This window comes from Xenopus tropicalis, chromosome 2 (assembly GCF_000004195.4).
Source record: "Xenopus tropicalis strain Nigerian chromosome 2, UCB_Xtro_10.0, whole genome shotgun sequence".
NCBI lineage: Eukaryota > Metazoa > Chordata > Amphibia > Anura > Pipidae > Xenopus > Xenopus tropicalis.
In genome coordinates this window covers 20,897,100-20,918,371 of record NC_030678.2, presented here as the reverse complement: position 1 = coordinate 20,918,371, position 21,272 = coordinate 20,897,100, and the positions used below count along the sequence as shown (strand labels likewise).

The 21,272-nt window shown below is 38.0% G+C and overlaps 1 protein-coding gene across 2 annotated transcripts in view; it reads left to right on the top strand.

Moving 5' to 3' along the window:
• Window positions 1–21,272, top strand: part of epha6 (EPH receptor A6) — a 479,518-nt gene that overhangs the window by 391,936 nt on the left and 66,310 nt on the right. For both annotated transcript variants that reach the window (XM_018091417.2, XM_031896584.1), the window contains 3 exons: window positions 3,977–4,047; window positions 8,406–8,531; window positions 16,972–17,157. In XM_018091417.2, the coding sequence (XP_017946906.2) occupies window positions 3,977–4,047; window positions 8,406–8,531; window positions 16,972–17,157 (383 nt within the window). The remainder of the gene's footprint in view (window positions 1–3,976; window positions 4,048–8,405; window positions 8,532–16,971; window positions 17,158–21,272) is intronic.

Sequence of the window (21,272 nt, the reverse complement as noted above, 5' to 3'; positions counted from 1 at the left end):
TGCCAATTTAGCTTCAAGGGAAAGCAATAAATGTGTTCCTTTCTAAAGCAGGCAATCAGATCTCTCCAAGGATCATTCGCTGTTTATTTAATCAAGAATAACCTTGAACACCTTATGTTGTGAATAAATTATCTGAGATAGAATTAAAGATTAAGTATAGCTTCCCTTACTGTTTTAGAGAGCTGCACAGCTAATTGATTGGCCTCTGTTTACCCGTTTGATAGCTCTCCTGTGTCTGAGAAAGCTGTCTTCATTAAGAGACCACCGTTTACTACCACAGACACCCATAAACTAGAGCTGTAAGACAAAGAGAAACATTGTTTTGATGTTTTGACATCAATCTAATGACCAATAGAACAGATAGTTGGTGGTTTTTAATGGTAGACTTCCAATAGGAAGAAGAGATGAAGGAGGAAACAGTACTTTCTTCATATTTTTTTCACCTCATTTTCAATTTTGGAAGTTGACTCTACTGTTCCATGACTTGAAAGCTGTTGACCTAAGGCTGATAATGACCTAAGGCTGATAAGGACCTGAGACACGTCCCAGCAGACAAAGAGGATCATTACATTTCCCATTCCACCTTCCAAAATACAAACAGTATGGGCTTCAAAGGATCCACAAGGGTCACCTAAATAAAAAATGTCTTTATTCAAAGCTGCATTAAAATTCATATCTCCAAAGACGCCGTACACGTTTTGTCCCCCATGGACCCTCCTTCCAAATAGCCCTTCTAAAATATTGCCAAATTCATATGTTATTGGGAGACAAAAATTATCCTTACACAATAAATGTCAGATGTGTACATTCTATTTTAACAGCCTTTGGGTGGATTCCATCAAATATAGGTAACTACAACTTTGGTCTCGGGGGGATACTTGGAGATACAGTTCTGAGCTAGAGCCCTGGAGGTTAAATGGCAGCTGATAGATGTATTAATAGCTATAGCCTCTGATAGACCCCCTGTCCTTGCAAAGTAATCTTGAGATTCCTGATAGGTTCCATAAATGTGCCGAGGGGCACTACTCCAGCTGCCTGCCTCTGTTGTAAGATATCAATTTATTTAAAAGCATCATTTCAGCACGGTGATAAGAGGGGGTTCATCAGAAAGTGTTCTGTGAACACTGGGCAAGGAAATTGTAAATAAACACTCAATTTCGTGAGAAATTTAAAACAAATTTCACTTTGAAGAAGTGGATTGGTCCCTTCCAGATGAGTTTTGCTACACTACTTAGAATTAGCAATTTGATGAACTCTCGCATCATAAGGTTTCTGATGGGTCTATTCGTATTGGAGAGGCAGAGTGAGATAAACACCTGCTGGGTTATCCGCTGAGTGATTATCCAGCGCGTGCAAGCAGAATGCATTCCAAAACCATTGCAAATAACATGCTGAAAAGTGTAATGCCATAGATATGCCAACCTGATTATAGGATATCCTTGGAAACTGTGCCTTTTTGTATAGCAAAGGCTTTATACTCCAAATAAACCAACCATGTAATTGGAGGTCCAAGTTAAAGTGTTTGAAAGTTTTAGTGAATATGTTATTATTCATATTTGTGTTTAAATGTATGCTCTGTTGACCTAAAACTGACATTTATGACCTAAAACTGACATTTATGACCTAAAACTGACATCAATGTAAATGTCCCAATCATATGTGTAAATGAAAATACTAATACTAGTAACAGAAAGTTTTGTGCAAGGAATGAAATTAGAACCGGATCTATACAAACAGATATAAATATATATACTCTAGGGGTCCCCAACCTTTTTTATTGGTAAGCCACATTCAAATATAAAAAGAGTTGGAGAGTAACACAAGCTTGAAAAAAGTTCCGGGGGGGGGGTCACAAAAAGGGCTGTGATTGGCTATTTGGTAGCCCCTATGTGGACTGGCAGCCTACAAGAGGTTTGGTTTGGCAGTACATCTGGTTTTTATCCAACCAAAACCTGCCTTCAAGCCAGGAATTCAAAAATGAGCACCTGCTTTGAGGCCCCTGAGAGCAACAACCAAGGGGTTGCTCGTGAGTCACTGGTTAAGGGTTACCACTCTAGATACTTGATCACTCTAAGGTTAATTTACTGTAAGAAGATGTTACAAGTAATTGGGGGAAGAATATTGGTACAGGTCATCATCATTTATCCATGGCTGTGTTGGCTGCTCGGTGCCTTGAGTTCCCGTGACGCACCTTACCATATTCCACAGTCTAAAAAGTTGTGAGAATCTTAAAGCATATTTGTCAGCTCCAACATATAGTTTGTACAGTGATTCAAACACTGCAGGGCTGTCCTACTAGGGGGCAGATTCTAGGTCATGGAGACCAGAATAGTTTTGTGAAGTTTGGTTAGAATGCTTTATGTTGTCCTTGGAAGACCAGCTTAAAGACCGATTAGAGTAGGATTTGGGGGTGAATATTTATTTGCCGCCCCATGGTCAATTTTTCCTTCCTCCTTAGTTTTCAGGAGAGAAAATAGGCATGGTGTCCAAATCTTACCTTACCTGGTCTCCAGTCTACCAGTCTTTGCCCCCCCCATGGATAAACCCCCCAGTTTAAAAGTCACTCCCCTACATTATTTTTAGACTTCATAATTTTCCTACTGTTCATTGTGGCCTGCATTAATTTGGATTTCTGATGGGGCTAAAAGGAACAGGATTAACAGGTACGTGGCCATTAGGTTAATGGAACATATTTCCTAAAATATGCCCAAGTGATTTCACCCATATCAATCAATTACATTAAGTTTTAATCTGCCTGATGCAGATATACAAAGTAAATTTCAGATTTAGTTACCATGGCTCACTACGCTGGGGTATATTTAATAGTTTTAACATTGTGTGTGGGGCACACTATATCTATGACTTACTTTTTCAGCTCTTTTAATCAGAAACCTGAAATTGCTGCTTCCTCCCTATCTCCCCACCAGTCATCTCTAGTGAAGAATATTGCATCCAATTTCAAAGTTGCTTCCCGAATCCTCACTGAATCTGTATTCAGTGACGGCTTTTGCATTTTATACCCTTCAAATCTCTACTTTCACCTCTACCGCTAAAGACCATCTCTTGGTTTCCTATCAAGTGGTGTATAAAATATAAAAGCAATCTTCTGTCTTTCAGATCATCACATTCCTCTGCTTCACTTTATATATTCCCTCTCATCTCGAGCACAGCCCCTCGTTGTCCTTCTATTCAGCTCAAGGCAATCTCTTGTCCTCATATCTGGAGATGTCTCATGTTGGAAAATGTTCTTCCTAACTGCCCCGTCTTCTGATTTCTCTCTCTCAGTCAATTCAAACGGTTCTTAGAAACCACTTTCTAAGGAAATTCTTTCAATAGCCATCATGCTCATCTATAGACCAGTATTTATGCCTCACTACTTAGGATTGCTGTGCCATTTCCCCCTTATTAACTGCAAGCTTTTGGGACTGTTACCCGCTGTATAGTATCGTTTGTATAGTGTAATTGCGGAGCAGCTGGAGGCCATGATATGACATACCTGTATGAAAGGGTTGTTTTGATATATTCTTGTTTTTCCTTGTTCTTATAAATATTTAACCACCTGTTTAATTGCTTTACCAATAATTTGTATTGCCCTCGTTCATGTAGGCTACATATAAATGACATCATAAACCTGAATTTGATTAGCGCTGGGTTTCTCAAGATGCCACGGAACAGCTGTTGAAGTTTTATTATACCGATTCCCATGGCAAAGCGCTGTGGCTCCACATTAACCCATAACTAAAAGGGCACGTACCACCTTTCTCAAAAATAAAACACTTATGGTGAATTCTTAGCGAAAGGATCTCATGAGGAAAATGATTTTAATTAGTCTAATTAATGACTAAGAAGATGTGTCTTTGCCTTGTAACACGTAGTGACAGTACCACTCTCGACACTGTGAGTCCTGTAGGAAAGTGCGGCAGACATAGGATTTATGTCGCCTCAAACTGTAAATGTTTTTTTTTTATTCTCAAAGGTGCCAATGGTATATTAAAGCGAAGATGAAATCAGAAGAGAAAAGAAGAGCCAATTTACAAAATGGACATTGTGAGTATGGCGTCTTGCACTTTTTATTCCCGGGTCACTTTCACTCTTGCACTAGTGTCTTGCACCATTATGCTTTAAAGCAGTACTCGAGCTGTCAGGGTGCCTCCCCTAGGGACTTCTGTGGGTTCACAGAGTTGTCAACCAACTGCATGTCATGAGGGAGATAATGATCCACTCCAGGCCTTTTTGAGACCCTATTTCATGTTATCATTTAGCATTAAGGTATGAAAAAACCAATGCTGGATCATTATCTCCCTCGTGACATAGGGATGACTGACAGCTCTGCATTAAAGCAATGGAAGGGGGCAGCTGGAATGACATTGGATATCCATTCAAATATATTAAAGCGACTGTATATTATGATCTTTTGTTGAACTAAAGGGGACTATATCCTGTTCTATGTCTTTCTTCTGCAGTATTAAATATCAAATATCTGTCATTGATTATATATATTTGTCCACATCAGTTCATCAGACCATCCCTAGTCAACAAGGGATCACAAGCAGTTCCTACTGAATTGCAGCCACTGTACTCTGGCTTTCATATACACTGTACATAGAAACCAGTTATCCAGAAATCCATTTCCAGAAAGTTCTAAATTACAAGAAGGCCATCTCCCATAGATTCCATGTTAATTAAATAATTCACATTTTTAAAAAATGATTTTGTTTTTCTCTGTAATAATAAAACACTACCTGTACTTGATCCCAACTAAGATATAATTACCCCTTATTGGGGGCAGAACAGCCCTATTGGGTTTATTTAATGGTTAAATGATTCCCTTTTCTCTGTAATAATAAAACAGTACCTGTACTTGATCCCAACTAAGATATAATTACCCCTTATTGGGGCAGAACAGCCCTATTGGGTTTATTTAATGGTTAAATGATTCCCTTGTCTCTGTAATAATAAAACAGTACCTGTACTTGATCCCAACTAAGATATAATTACCCCTTATTGGGGGCAGAACAGCCCTATTGGGTTTATTTAATGGTTAAATGATTCCCTTTTCTCTGTAATAATAAAACAGTACCTGTACTTGATCCCAACTAAGATATAATTACCCCTTATTGGGGGCAGAACAGCCCTATTGGGTTTATTTCATGGTTAAATGATTCCCTTTTCTCTGTAATAATAAAACAGTACCTGTACTTGATCCCAACTAAGATATAATTACCCCTTATTGGGGGCAGAACAGCCCTATTGAGTTTATTTAATGGTTAAATGATTCCCTTTTCTCTGTAATAATAAAACAGTACCTGTACTTGATCCCAACTAAGAACAATCCTATTCAGCTTGTTTAATAGACTAGGAGGCAGATTTATCAACATTCTGATTTATGCGAAGTTTTTGAAGCCACAAATAAACTCATTTCCACTAAAAATAAAAAATGTCTAGTCAGTTATTAAAAGAGCAGAATATAAAAAGCATGAATTAAAGTGCAGAACGAAAAAAGAACAGGGCAACCTTGAGTTTTTGTAAGAATTTATGTGCGTTTACAATCTAAAAACAATCCCCAAAAACCTTTGCCTAGGACAGCTCCCATTGACTTCTACACAACCTCAACAGCTTTTAGAAGGCGTAGTTTTATATTTGCAGTTTTAGAGGTTTCAAATTAGCATTTTTTACACAAAATAATTGTGTTTTTAGTGTCAAAACAACCAAATCATAGAAAAAAAAATAGCCAATGGTAAATATGCCCCATAGCGTGGATATCAAAATTACAGATAGATCCCTTATCTGGAAAAACCCAGGTCCTGAGCATTCTGGATATAAGGTTCCATACCTGGATTAGGAAAAGGCTTGAACTATGAAATTACTTATCGGGTTTAATAGTAATACACCCCAAAGTGGAAGCGGATGAAGTCAGTGGTTTTATTAAATGATAAATATGACACTAACCGGCTTCAAGCATTTTCATACTTTGTATCAGAACTTATACCTCCATAGCATATATTTAATACATTTTTATCCAAATTAAATAGCAGAATGGAAGAAAGATTAAAAATGTAAAGTAGAGCAATAAAAACCCTACCTCTGATCATAGACATTCATGTAAAGCAACCTCAGACATAAAAGCACACAAAGAAGCACGGCGGAGTCTGTTTGGGAAGCTAAACAGGATTATAAGAAATAGGAGTATAATCTGATTGTAGTTTCCCTTTAACTGTATGTGAAGCAACAGCAGGTGTCTAGCGAAGGATCAAATATTTATCATGTGGGATTAGACACAAAAGCCCCTACTTAAGTAATGATGAAATTCTGCATCTCTGACAGAACGTATTCCTCTTTGCCCAGGAGATGCACAACAAAAGGAAAGTCAGAGATAATAAGGCGCATATGTGCGGGTAGCGCAGGTGTACTGTAAGGCAAACAGGGAGATAACTCTCATTCTAGGGAAGAAAGGCACTATTAGCAACATCCCATGTCTTTAGGTACTGATACAAATATATATAAGGATTAATAGCTGTATAATAATATTAGCATTTGTTAGAGAGAAATTATATCATTATATAAAGGATTTTAATTAAATTGCACCGGGGCAGTTACCCATAGCACCCAAGAGGCAATCAGCCAGTTAGTTAGCCTGCACACTCTGCTTTTGCACCTCCATTGTGTGCAAGTACATGCCCATGCTTTCCCATATGATACCCATAATTATTCAGCCATTGCATGCCATGTACGGAGGCAAGTTTTCACACTTATTTTGGTGTCACAATTGCGCAGGAATTTTGGGGGTAACAAAAAAAAAAAAAGCATTTCAGGAAGAAAACATGGAAGACTGCACCAATATTTTGCACTTTACATATTTAATTAAAAAGCAGCAAAAACTCAACTTCCAGTTTTAATTAAAGTGGCCCTTACTTCTCATCCCGCCAAAGCTGCTGTATGTATTGTATCGCTGCTTTATGAAACCAAAGCTACGACTGTACTCTTCAGGAAGTGAGGATCATCATTTGATATAATAATAAAAGTGCAAAATACGGCACGGAAATCATTTCAGCTCATCTGATTATGAAAATGTACAGCACAAACTTGTTATTTGAAAGTTATTTTGTTTTCTGTTCCTATCAGATCAGGCAGCCGTATGGAAATGTGCTGTTGCTCTGTTCATTCCAGAAAATGTAATACATGTGAACTTTCTGATACTTTCCTTTTCTACGCCCTTAATAGAAATCCATGTTTGGTAATAAGTACAAAGACAGGAAAATCAGCAGCTTTCTCCCTAAATAATGACACGGGCAAGAAATAAAGTAGTGGGTGACTCCATTTCCTATTTCATATTCACCCACTATAGGAAGAATCCTTTTCCCTTATTCATAGGTGCACAAAGGGCAGCCAAAGCGCTTGACCTCCCTCATTTGTGCATTATAATACAAACACCTTTAACCTTGTTGTGCTTAATATCACTTGGGTGCAAATCCCTCAGGACAAAGTCTCACAATGGCTAAATAATTTGGTATGGGTTGCTCCTCTTCTCATTATTCTGCTCTTCCTGAATTGTAAATCTGTAAATACATAAAAGAACCAAGGGAATCACAAATAAGGAAGGTTTAAAGCAAGTGTTCAGAGGAGAAGAATTTATCTAAGCAATACGGTGTGATGCCATACGCTTTGAACCCAACTCAAAGTCCAGTGAGGGTGAATGATAGTTTCCTGTATTCAGCCAAGGAGTATGAAAATCTCTGCTTCCCTGCCTCTTCTCCATCACTGATTTTTCTCATTTCCCAATACTTATTAGCCCCCATCAAGTGTCAATTGCTGGTCTGTTTGCCCATCTACCAAATCAATAACTATTTCATTATGGTACATTCCAAAAGTTAATACCCAATGTTCTCAGCATTATATCCCTGCACTCCCAGGGATGGGCGTGAACCCTTAAATCTCCATTATCAACTTGATCAACATGATTTAAACTATTGAGTGCTGTTCTCATACCTACCACTAGGTGGGGCATGGGAGCAGGTATCAGGGAGCTGTTATCTTGCTGCTTTCCCATTGTTCTGTTGATCGGCTGTATGGGGAGGAAAGGAGAGGTAATATCACTCCAACTTGTGGTACAGCAGTAAAGTGTGACTGAGGTTTATCAGAGCGCAAATCACATGACTGAGGGCACCTGGGACACTAAGAATATGTCCAGGCCAATGTCAAATTTCAAAATTAAATATAAAAAAATCTGTTTGCTCTTTTGAAAAATAGATTTCAAAACAGATTCTGCTGGAGAAGCTCTATTAACTGATGCATTTTTTAAAAAAACATGTTTTCCCATGACAGAAGCCCTTTAACTCTATGCTTTTTTTTCTGTATGGAAAACACATATAATGTAAGATCCTTGTTTCTATTTTTATTCTTTCTAGTGCAATTCCCAGGTGTGAAAACCTACATTGATCCAGATACTTATGAAGACCCTTCCTTAGCTGTCCATGAGTTTGCCAAAGAAATAGATCCTTCCAGGATACGCATTGAAAGAGTGATTGGAGCAGGTAAACGGTATTAAAACGATTCCCTTTATCTCTTGCTTTGACCTTAGATTCTGTCATGTTGGGTGATTTTGCTTGTCATTATGAAAATCTCTATTTTATAGTCACCATTTATAGTAACATTGAATACACGCAGGCAACATTAGAGAAAAGACAAAAAGTACATCATACTATGTAGCTCCCTGGAGACGATATATCTTGTCACCTTAAATCCTATGGAAAAATTAGAACATCTGTCTTATATACACTTTATACTGTTTATTAAAGAGAACAGGAAATAGTTCAGTATGAACTTAGAGTTTATTATTTTCATAGAAAATTGCTTCATTGTCTATTAGTATTTAAGAGTGCGGACTGCCATAAGGTCTAACGTGTTGTTGATATTGTCAACAGACACATATTTGTCTTATCCAATAGAACAGCTTCTAGTTATTAAATAAAAGAAATGTTCAAATTCACAAATTTCTAAGATCGTTGTAAAGACTTGAATAACAATTCTGGCAAGCCATATATAAGCTCCTAGGTACAAGAATATTTACCTGCTGGTTACTGGACAATGACAAACAGATACCTGTATTACATTATGGCCTCCATGTAAAGAATGTAAAGATTCTGCACAGAAATGTAGGCCCAGAGTTTGCGGTGGATGTGATTTATTTGGATATGTTCGTACCATATTATGCACAGGCTATAGAATGCTACTGTTTTGGGGTAAACAGAACTGAAATAGAAAATTGTCCACAGGATAAAGGGTATAATCTAAAAAGTAGTAGGAAATCTCACACATGAAATTTATTTGGTGCACAAAACAGTCATAAATTTATCTGAAATTAAAAAAATCAATCATATAAAAAAGACAAAGTACTCCGTGGTCCATAAGGTTCCTCCTTACTAACGGCCTCCTCTGATGAGGCATCCAATGATGCAAAACTTTTGTAGGGACTATGGAACATTGTGGTCCCTCTGTCCTTGGAGTTTGTTTGATTTTTTTTAATACACTTATTGTTTTGTGCACAAAATAAAAGTTTCATGTATGATACTGCCTACTGCTTGTATTACTATATTGTTTATTTGGGGGGTATTTTAGGGCAGTAGTCATACGTGTATCAGGTGGGTTACTCCTACGTACTTGTTATAATTGATTATAAATATTATCATTATAATTGAGTGTGTCAAGGGTGGAAAGTGTTGATAAACGAGGTCTGGAGAAACTGATCTTTTAGCGGGGGCCTCCGGGGACTATCCTTTAGCAATTGTTTTGCATTTTTCAACTAATGGAGCACCCTAAAAATCCGAAAACCTCTAATACCACAAAGCAAAAGAATATGTTCCAAATGGAAACCGGACAGTTGCCCATTGACTTCTACATGACTTTGACAATATTTAGATGGACAAAGTTTTCTATTAGTGGTTTTGATGCTTAAAGGAGAAGAAAAGGTAAAAACTAAGCAAGGTCTATGTAAATACAGCCATAAGCACTCACAGAAACCCTGTGCTGAGTCCTCTATCTAAAGAAACACAGCATTTATTTTCTTCTTTTGTGTACACATGTTCTTCAATGTTCTTCCTTCTCTGAGAAAAATCCTTCAGGGCATGACACAGGTCTTTGCCCCTCCCATCTCAACTCGCTCCCCCTCCCAACTGTGCTGTGTAATCTGAGCTACCCGCAGCCAGAACTGCAGCATAGAAGCTACTGAAACCAAGCCAAAATGGCAGCTTCTATCTTAAACAAACAGAGAGAGCTTTCAAGACTGTTTACTAAGGTATGGTAAAGCTTTCTGCTGAATAAATAGCCTTCTAGCTTGCACTATTGGCAATAAAAAGCCAAAAAAACTTTCCTTCTTCATTAACAAATCACAACAAATGTGCATTTTTTTTACACAACAAATTTGACTTTTAGCACAAACAAAAAAAAACACCAATTGTGAAAAATTTAAAATACGAACATTAGTAAATGCCCCCCATAGACTAAGAAGTAACATACGTGGGCTTTATCTTCTGTGACTGCCTTTTTACCCCTGTTTGCATGTTGCAATATTTCCTCTTGCTTGTGAATGGCCTTGCTGCTCAAATTGGTCAGCAAGCAAGTCTGTAATCTCATCCTTGTTCCTATATAATCTGGATAAGCAGTTACCAGGGAAGGCAGCTCTGGCTAGAAAATGATACTAACTGCTATATAGTCATAGATTATTATTATTAGTTCTTCAATGAAAAGCCTTCCATTGGTATTCTCCCCAAACATTTCACACTCCTCCCCTAACAGATATTACTGCTGTCACTTATTACTGAATTAAAAGAATAAAAACGTAACAACTTCGGCGCAAATGGTGACTTTATTAGGATTTTCACCAGAGGGCTATTAAATGGAAATTACTTTTTTTTTCATAGGTGTATTTTAATTAAAACCAAAAAAAATGTAAGACATTACAGTAACTATCTTTTAGGAGTTTGTGCATGTTGATGAGCTATTGTTCTGTTCCGGTAGGCTTGCACAAACACCCCACTGGGGCTTCTCTATCCTTACAATGCCCTTAACTTTGTATGACTTCTCTTTTTCTCGGTATAAAATACCAATTCTGTTATTTGTTTTTTACAATAATGCTCTTGCTTAATTGAACTAATGAACTCTTGTTTCATCAACCGCAGCTAGTAAATTCCACGTGCTTACTCTCAAACTGCTGCATGCTACATTTCAGTGAAATAATCAACATTCCTTACATTTGGCATAAATACAAGCGCTTTAGATGGTGTGCATATTGGGAATATAGGCATCAGTGAGATCACATTTACTGCATTACTTTTCTATGGTATTGTATGTGTATATGTTATTATATAAATTAACTACTAACATTCCATCACCCATATACACACACAAGTTGGTGCATATAAGTATTTTACGACATTATCATCAGGAGTTAATATAAGTTTATGTTAAATTGGAGCCACCCTATTTACCTCAGATGTGAGCCCTCACATATGGTGGAGTCCAGGGCGTTGTGCAACTACAACACTTGGATGAAAAATGGGCACTTGTTTCCCTACTTTTGGGCAATACAAAACCCACAATTTTTATCCCACTAAACACTCCTCATTGGAGCTAAAGGCTGCTCACTAGCTAGCCCTGCATATCACACCTAGTGTGACCTATTAAAGAGCATAACCTGACACTAACTAGGCCTCTGTCTAACCTAAGTTCCACTGTTCTCCTAAGGTGGCTCCTCAGGTGGGCTCCTGCACAAAATGGACGCACATGAGCACATGGCTGCTCTGACTTATGTATTAGTGCCCATTGCCATCTAGTGATCAAACTATTGAACTACACTGGTCTTACTTTGACCCAGCAATAAGGGATTTACCCTTTACTTAACATCTGCCTTGAGGGTCTTCTGCAAATTAACCAGAGTAAATCCCAAACAAAACACACAAGGGCTCAGTTACTGCTGGTGGGGCAGAGTATAAAGTGTAAATACAGGCACAAGCTTGCATCGTTTTGGCACTTTGCACCTGCCCTGCCATCCTCACCTGGGGGAACAGTCCCTTGCACTCCAGAATGGACTTTTGTCCAATTAGTATATTTAAAATTGCGCCCAGAGCATCTGTAAATGAGTCCTGATATCTGCTTCTATGGACCATATGTTCTATATAATGGTCCAGATCCCTTCAACAGTTTCTTATCAAAAACGATGGGGATCTAGGGAAAAAGGGAAGACTCCTGAATGACTCCCATCACCCATCAACCACAAACCATACAATATAGAGCGTTGATTTATAATCTGTGGCACTGAAAGGTTACATAGGACATGTCTGGATAACAGATCCCATAAATATTAATGTACTTATAAATGTTAAGAGCACGACAGCCACAGACAGTAGAGTCCTGGAAATTACAATTCTTTTTCACCAGACCATAGATTCTACATTTTGAACATCAAAGTCTTCATCAGCAACATTGGTCTGGGTGCTTCCAAATGGACCTGGAAAATGTACTATCCCCCTTTGCTTCCCCAACAGTGGATATTGTGGACAACAGAATAATGCTGCTAGGGAAGGAAATTAGAACAATATTAGAGGCAACGTCACATCTTAGGATTGCAAAATTTTATTAGAAATCATATTAAAGATGTATGCACTCCCCCTAAAATGGTGCCCGCGGTCCCTCCGGTGCCTGTATATAAATAGGACCCTACTGTTGGTGTTTTAGAGGGTTTTGAATCATTTCATGAATGTATCTCCAAAACAGATGGTGTATTGCCGTGCCTGGAAGTGATGTCCCAAACTGGCAGCTTCAGTAGTCAGTAGTGATGAACGAATCTGTCCCATTTCGCTTTGCCAAAAATTTTGCGGAATTGTGGAAAAATTTACAAAGCATGAAAAAAATTTCCCCGCTTGACAAAAGAAATGACGTGCATGAAAAAAACTGTAGTTTTTTTTTATGCGTGGCAAAATTTTTCCGCCCATTTCGCAAAAAAAATCCATCAATGCCGAAATGTGGAAATTCACCGCAAAGCCATGCCTACCAAAAAATTTTGCTCTTCACTGGTAGTCAGATAACAGCCCCATTGTATTGGGCTAACATTTTGGTGAAACCCAGAATTTGGGGTCGCCATAAGCTTTGCTTATCTCTACTAACAGCATAAAGAAATATATCAAGGCATTCTTCTACTTGGCCCAGAATCACCTTATCGCCCTCATTTATTTTCCAATGAAGCTTAGTTGCTTCGCTGCTCACAGTATTAAATAGCAAGCTCATATGTATGAATTTGTGCAGCTGTACGTGTTCCCTGGCTTCAAACCCAATCATTAGTCTGTGGAATCCACATGTCGTGGGTTAATACCAAAATTAGAACAGAAATCACAATTACCCATTTTTCGCTCTGAATTTTTTATCATCTAAAGTATCTATTAGGCAAAGTATATTCCAAAAGCCCAATGAATTTCTGAGCATGGCTTAATTTTCATTCACAATGCAACACCCACATCACACATTGGTGATTTTACTCAAGTACAAGCTCTCTGAAATGCAGGCGTATCATTTACATAACCCTCTCATATTATAAAGTCTATGTGCAGAAATGCAATCTTATTATATCATTAGGCCGTGAGCTCTGATTAAGGCTCACATATTACTAGAGCCTGCCACAGTAACATGAAAAAAATATGTTTGCTACAGCTGGCTTTTCTACTCTAATGGTAATTCAGAGCCATAATTTACGCTAACCGAACGAGAGCGCAGCACGGCTTCTTTCCTAATAATACATCTAATGTGTCTAAATAAGTAGAAAGCTAAATAAAACGTCAAAATGCCTCTCTCTATCACCTGCTGAATGAAAGGTAAAAGCACTCGGTTACCATAAATATTTAGGGGCATATTAAATTCACGCAGGATTAGCTTCTGCTTTGTATCGGGTTTTATTCACAGTTCTTTATAAATAACATTTATCTTCGCTGCTGACCTTGAGATTAGTCTCTAACAGGAGTAAATTCTCTCGGCAGAGTATGGGAATGCTTTCTGAGTGCAGGGCATTCACAGGCTCGGTCAGCAGTTCTGTTTCCAGTTTAATTATGTATTGCTTAATAACAGGGATGTAGGATAAATATGGTTTCATAACAAATGGTTTCAACTGAGCAGAAGTATATAATAAACATTGGGTTGGCTTGGACTAGGTTTTTTGTTGTGTTTATGTTTTAAGACACTTTGGGGGCCAATTACTAACTGTCGGATTTTTTTATTTCCCAATTTGTATTTTTAGCATAAGAAAATACCAATTTTTCCAAGATTTACCATGCATCAAAATGGCTAAAAATCTGAATCCGACAATGCGCCGGTTAAAACTTGCTGAGATTATGTAGACGTAGAAGAGAAGAGGTTTTGAATTTGTGACACTGGTTTATTTGTGTGACAATTTGAAAAAGTTGCAGTTTTCATGTGACAAGTAGTGATGAGCGAATCTGTCCCGTTTCACTTCACCGAAATCTTTGAAAAGATTTGCGAAAAGGCAAAAATGACTTGCATCAAACTTACAATTTTTAGTGCCCGTTTCATGAAAAAATCTGGCAATGGCAAAACGCTGAAATTCCCGTGAGTCCATGCCTGCCGAATTATTTCACCCATCACTAGTGACAAGTAAAAAAAGTTTACATTTTTGCAAGTTTTCCTTTTTCATTTCAGATTTTCCTTAATGTTCCCGAATCCAGAAACACCGTTTTCATAGCATGGCCTAAAAGCAACATATCCAAACTGTTACATGATTTCATAGGTCTATACATTCAAAACTGTATTTAAGAACTTAGGTACACAGTGGGTATCAATGGGGGATTTTTAATAAGCCCCCCCCCAAGGGCCACGCACATGAGCATCCATTTAGCTCACATACAGAGCACTGGGGAAAGGGCACTCTGAAAATTTCTGCATGTCCTCTCCCCAGTGCCCCGAATGTGAGCAAAGTTTAGGTGCGGCTGGGTTGTGGCCTCGCTTATACACTACTTTTATATACATATATAAATACATATATATGTTACTGAACCTTATCTGTAAGCTGGTTTGCCAATAGTGGTAGAACTTAATGATATGAAGAATGAGTTTGAAACCCAGTTATGATTTATTTAGGCACTAGGGCTATGTCTGCAAGTGCAGTGAGCAAAGTGTGCAATCTGCATGTTTTTTTCCCCATAATGTTTTTTCCCAGAATTCCAGCATTGTTGTGGTTGCAAGGGGTAGTTGGGTCTGACGAATATTTTCATAAAAAAGTCCAGTTGGCTTAATTACTGGTGTTTGTTGTGCGAGTGATGCATGCGCACTATTCCTTACATGCAAGATGCCCATTGATGTGCTGATGGAACCCTGGAGCTACCACTTAGTCTCAAGGATGGTGTAGCTCCAGGGTTCCTCTCCATTAATAGGCACAGTAGTGCTCAATTCGGAACAGCACTTGCTCTTAGAACTATATGGAAATGCATTTCGACACAAGTACCTTTAATGAATGGAAATTTACACACAACTGACTGCACAAACCAACTGCGATTGCGGACGTAAATTATGTCTACAATGATTATTGCTAATGATGTCATAAAAGAGTCATCACTTAATTACAAGAGAAAAGCTCACCAAGCAATAAGCCTAGAAATGTTGCACCCTAATATTCTGTACGAGTCCAAGGTCACCAGCCCTTTAGTACTGAAAAATCTGTTCCTTCAAAAATGACCACAGTAACTTCCCATCTCCTTATGTGCTCTTGGCTGCTATCAGTAAGCTGAGGTTAGGGACCAACTCACAATATACAGTATTTAGACAATAAATGTACAATGTAAAGCTATTTAGTAATTAATTCACAATATATGGAAGCATAGAAAACAGAATAAAAACTAATTATTAATTGGCCTTGTACCATCAACTGCTCAGTCTTATTTCCTATCCTTTGGACACAGACTTCTCTGTGTGTATTATATAAATGGAATCTCTAGTTTTTGACTGTTGAGGAGTTAAGAGTTTTAGTTTGCTGGAAGGTTGTAGGATGGCCATTTGTGCTTTAACCCAACTTTTCAAGGACTTCTGGTACCTGCTGTCCTACAGTAGAGTATGTCCTAGATTAAAATGTCTAGAGCATGAATTAGAATGTTCCAAGAAATTAAGAAAGGGATCATGGGAAATAATGCTAATTACATTAATACGGTCAGGTTTTATTCTCGTAGATGTGACTACAACTGATTTATGGTTATCTATTTGCCTTAAGGCTCTGTTTTTCCTTCTGCTGTTTTCATAAGCACAGCTTTTGTACCGTACAAGTACACTTGGGCCTCATTACTCATTGAAACGTGTGTGTTATAAAACAAATGTACCCCAGTTGTAAAATATGACTATTCTAGAAGTCACCTTAAAGTTCCCAAAGTCGAGAAAGGTGATCATGAATCTCTTCTGTCACTTGGAATAGCCTTTAGTTTTACAAAAGGGGGAACTTATTTAATATATATTTTATACCAGAGGGTAAATGTTTTCCTTAATTACACTTGAGTATTGGTATACATTTATCTCCATACTTTTATATGAATATGGTGAAAGGTGTCAAATTGCTACCTATTTGCTGAAAGCCTAACAGAGATGTTGTAATGGCCATAAAAGGCTTGATTTTATCAGTCGGTTTTGTATAAAATTGCACCGGCATTGTTCTTTGTTAACCCCAAATATGAACCCACAATCTCAAAGAAATCTAGGAGTGAACCTTGTATCTAGGTAGGTTGTAAAATCTGAGCAACACAACAGCTCTTTCTCTCTCTCCTAAGACCTGCCACTATGGCTACACAACATGTATCACCGCCTGCCTCCATGTCTATAGTGTATTTGCACTGGAGGTTAAATAAAAGAGAATTTATTTAGTATATTATACTCTGAGGTTTATCATTTTGCTTTCTATCAATATATTTGTACTCATACAAAGATGTCTTCTAGGAGAGTTTGGAGAGGTCTGTAGTGGAAGATTAAAGACCCCGGCGAAGAAGGAAATCCCAGTGGCCATTAAAACTTTAAAAGGAGGATATGTGGACAGGCAGAGGAAAGATTTTCTGCGAGAAGCAAGTATCATGGGACAGTTCGATCACCCAAATATTATCCGACTGGAAGGAGTTGTCACAAAAAGTAAGTCTTTTGGCAGCGTAGCTGACTGTTGCTCGATATGTACAGTATGATTATGCATCATTTCAGGAGTGGTACCAGAATCAGTGCATTCATTTAAACTCTTCATATAACCCACTGTGAGAGGTTCTTAGCTCAGATTTTGCTTTGATTATTGTTATGTTTTGCAGTAGCTGATACACGAGAGGAAAAAAGGGACAAAAATAGAGGTGAAATTAACAAATTAGAGAGAAGAATGTGAACTAAGTAGAGATGCATAGTCCTAACAAAGAAAGCAAAAAATAAAGAGAGAGGTTGACACCGGGGAGAGAAAGTGGAGAAGATATGCATAGTGAGAATCACACAATAGAAAAATAATAGAATTAAAAATATAGAAAGGGAGCAGAAAGTGAGTAGGTATTAAGGGGGAGAAGAAGGGGCAATGGATAAGGGGAGATAATAAATAGAACAGGGAATGGGACAGGGAGTAAGAAACCATAAAGAAAGGGCATAGAAGGAAAAGAGAAAATAACCAATTGCCAGGGGGCGAGCTTAGTAGTCGGTGAAGAAAAGCCATAAAGTCTAAAAAAGGTCATTTTCAATTTTAAAAATACTGTAAAAGCTATTTTTATGATTTACCCCCTAGAACTGTTACATAAACCAACTGTTTAGTTGCAGTGGCAGTGAATCTTTGCTATTATAGGACTGCTGTACCACAGGGCTGGTACTGTAAGATGAAAACATAAGGCACATCATTTGTGTATGTTTGTTGTTGGGCTAAAGTTCTCTTTTAATTTTAACATTACTGGTTTTGAGTAGACATCAGTGAATTCATGGAAAAGAATCCTACTGAAGCTTAGTCTACATTTTTTTATCAGTTACTGGATTGTTATTGATTTAACTGAAAACCTGAATTGCAGAATCACACAATAGAAAAATAGTGGAATTAAAAATATAGAAAGGGAGCAGAGAGTAGGTAGGTATAAGGGGGGGGAGAAGGTACAATGGATAAGGGGAGATAATAAATGGAACAGGGAATGGGACCGGGAGTAAGAAACCATAAAGAAAGGGCATAGAAGGAAAAGAGAAAATAATCAATTGCCAAAGGGCGAGCTTTGTAGTGGATGAAGAAAAGCCATAAAGCCTAAAAAAGCTAATTTTCAATTTTAGAAATATAAGCTATTTTTAGGATTTACCCCTCAGAACTGTTACATAAACCAACTCTTTAGAACCAATACGCAAATCAATGTCAAATATGTTGCTAATTTACTGCTATACACCCAAATAACTCCACCAATACCCAGTTTATATGGTCCCTGTTGAAGCTAAATGTAATGAATAGGCTTTTACAGACCATAAATAACTACACTAATCTGCCCATTAGCAATGCAGCGGCACGTTTGGTCACTCTCTATTCAGGACACGGTATTCTGGGTGTTGTAAAACCAAGTGAAAGAAGAAATCTGCTAGGGTGAGGGAAACTACGGCCCTTTTGACTCAGCTGCTCACTTTATGCAGGCAATTTTACAACTGCCTCCACTGCAGACTCACACTTGTCTAGCACCTAATTAGGCCCTAAAACAATTTTACAATGCATTTAACAGCTCTCCAGACCAAAATCATCTTTTAATTACTTACAATACCGCAACCTTTTCCCCTAGCCTTGGCTGATATACGAGCTGAGTCTGTAGGATAATACTGTTACTATGCTAATCGCTGCAATTTTGAGTAAGATTTGTTCACTGAGTTTTATAGCTTTACTAGATGCTGTATATTATTTTAAAAATGTCTGCAGCTTAAAAGACTTCTATAAAAATCAAGTCAGCAACGGGGAGTTTTCCATTGTTTATGATAGCAGAAGGTGGTTAATATGGCTGAACTGTTGATTTCCTGTTACAGTATGGTAGTCAGATGAATAAGTGAAAGACAGATTATTGCATCTGCCCACAAACACATGCACAGAGTAGAGCAACACAATAAATATATATATAGTAAGTGCATAGAATGCATATATAGATATTAGTCCTAGTAGGTATTTTGTATTTTATTATATACAATATATAGAATAAAACCATGAAAAGAAACTCAAATACCTCAAATTTGTATTTTAATCTTGATTTTTAATGGCTCTTCCTGGGGTTGAGGTCAGGACCAAAAAGGACGCTGAGTTCAGAAAGTTCAGCACGCGCGATCCAATGGGGTTAAACAAGTCTCTTAGTTGAATCAGAGCAGAGCATTGGGGCAAAGCAGAGGGTTAGAAACCTGTAGATCAAGACAAGATAACAATTTAGGCACACTCAGGAACTTTCCGAGAAATAACCGATATTTGACCAATATTGAATCCAATTCTTCAGCACCTTTTTATTTTGAATTTTCGCACTGAAATGTGATGCGTTGAGGTTACACGGTGCACTAATGTAGCAATCTGGCCATGGAAGCTGCCATCTTCTTGGAAGAACTCTATTGACTTCTACATGACCTTTCAAGTTACTAAAATGATTTTTAGCAAAAACTAAAACCAATTCAAATCGTAGAAAAAAAATATGAACATTGATAATTAACCCCCTTAGGCAGACATTACTAAGGTTCAGGCCTTAATTAATTGAATGCGATGGTATCCAAAGTTGATCAGAGTGAGAATTGCATCATTATGATGTGCTGTGTTTTGGGGTGTGATTCACTGGGCACAAGTCTGCTGTGTCTACTGAAGGACTATGGAACAGGCAGTGTAGAGCAGGACAGGCAGAATTTGGCACACACAGGCAGAGCAGGACAGGCAGAATGTGGCACACACAGGCAGAGCAGGGCAGGCAGAATGTGGCACACACAGGCAGAGCAGGGCAGGCAGAGTAGTAGCCACTAGGCTATCCTTCCTCCTGCCACTTGTAGGAGGTTGGATAGGTTGGTTCTGGTTTCTTGTCTGTTACATATGAGTGGTTGTCCTAACTGAGTGAATTAAACAAGGGTTAAAGCCCGCTGCTTACACCAAGACCTGTACAACTTGGTATCTTACAGCAGCCCCTCTGGTATTTGCCAGAACCTACAAATTGCCCGTCCGAGCCTGTAAACAGGGGGCATCTTCAGTGGCAGTGAATCTTTGCTACTATAGGACTGCTGTACCACAGGGCTGGTACTGTAAGATGAAAACATAAGGCGCATCATTTGTGTATGTTTGTTGTTGGGCTAAAGTTCTCTTTTAAGTAGACATCAGTGAATTCATGGGAAAGAATCCTACTGAAGCTTAGTCAACATTTTTTTCACTAATTACCGGATTGTTATTGATTTAACTAAAAACCTGAATTGAAAAAGTCATATATTCAAACTAAGGTGTAACCTGAAGCCCTAGAAAGAATAATATCTGTTTAACTTATATATTAACCATGTAGGGAAATTCCAGTTATTATTCTGAAATGTTGATCCTGTTGAGGAAATGAGAAGTTGATGTTATTGTGATTCACTGCATTGAAGCCTGTACCGGAGACCCGGACACGTTATTGTTGGTGCACCTTGGCCTTACTTGTGCTGATGATTGAATACCCACCCAGTCACTTAGTATATTTCAAATTTAGTCCAACTGCTGCTAATGCTATAGAACTATACAATTTTCAGTTTCTGTCCAAATGGGTTGAATCTGTGTTTAATCTAAAGATGATCTAAAGAGGGGAGAAGACCTTGGAGGCTTAGTAAGGACTTGCAGTCCACCAGCAGCCAAATACAGGCACGTGGGGAGGCGGAGTTACAAATGTGGGGGGAGTACAAAATATTTTTTTTTTATCAAGGCCCGGAAAGGTTAAGTTATGTCCTTGTGCCCGACTATAGGTGGTTTCCCATCCTTCAACTAAACTTTGGATCTTGTGTCTGATATTTCCATGGCATCCCCTATCACCACTCAAAAGACTAGAGGGTGGGAGACTGGAACCTATTAATTATTTCTACATTAAATTAAAATGACACTGACGTGTAATTGTACTCTATGTTGATTCCCATCTCAAAGCAGTGTTTATTTTAATTAGAGCAAAACAAAGTACAGATGCATACCTAAACTAATTAGAAGATCTTAATTATGGATGGGAAATAGTGACAGCTTCTCGATTTTTTTTTTTTTTTATATCAAAGAAGAAGAATCTATTGTTATTCAG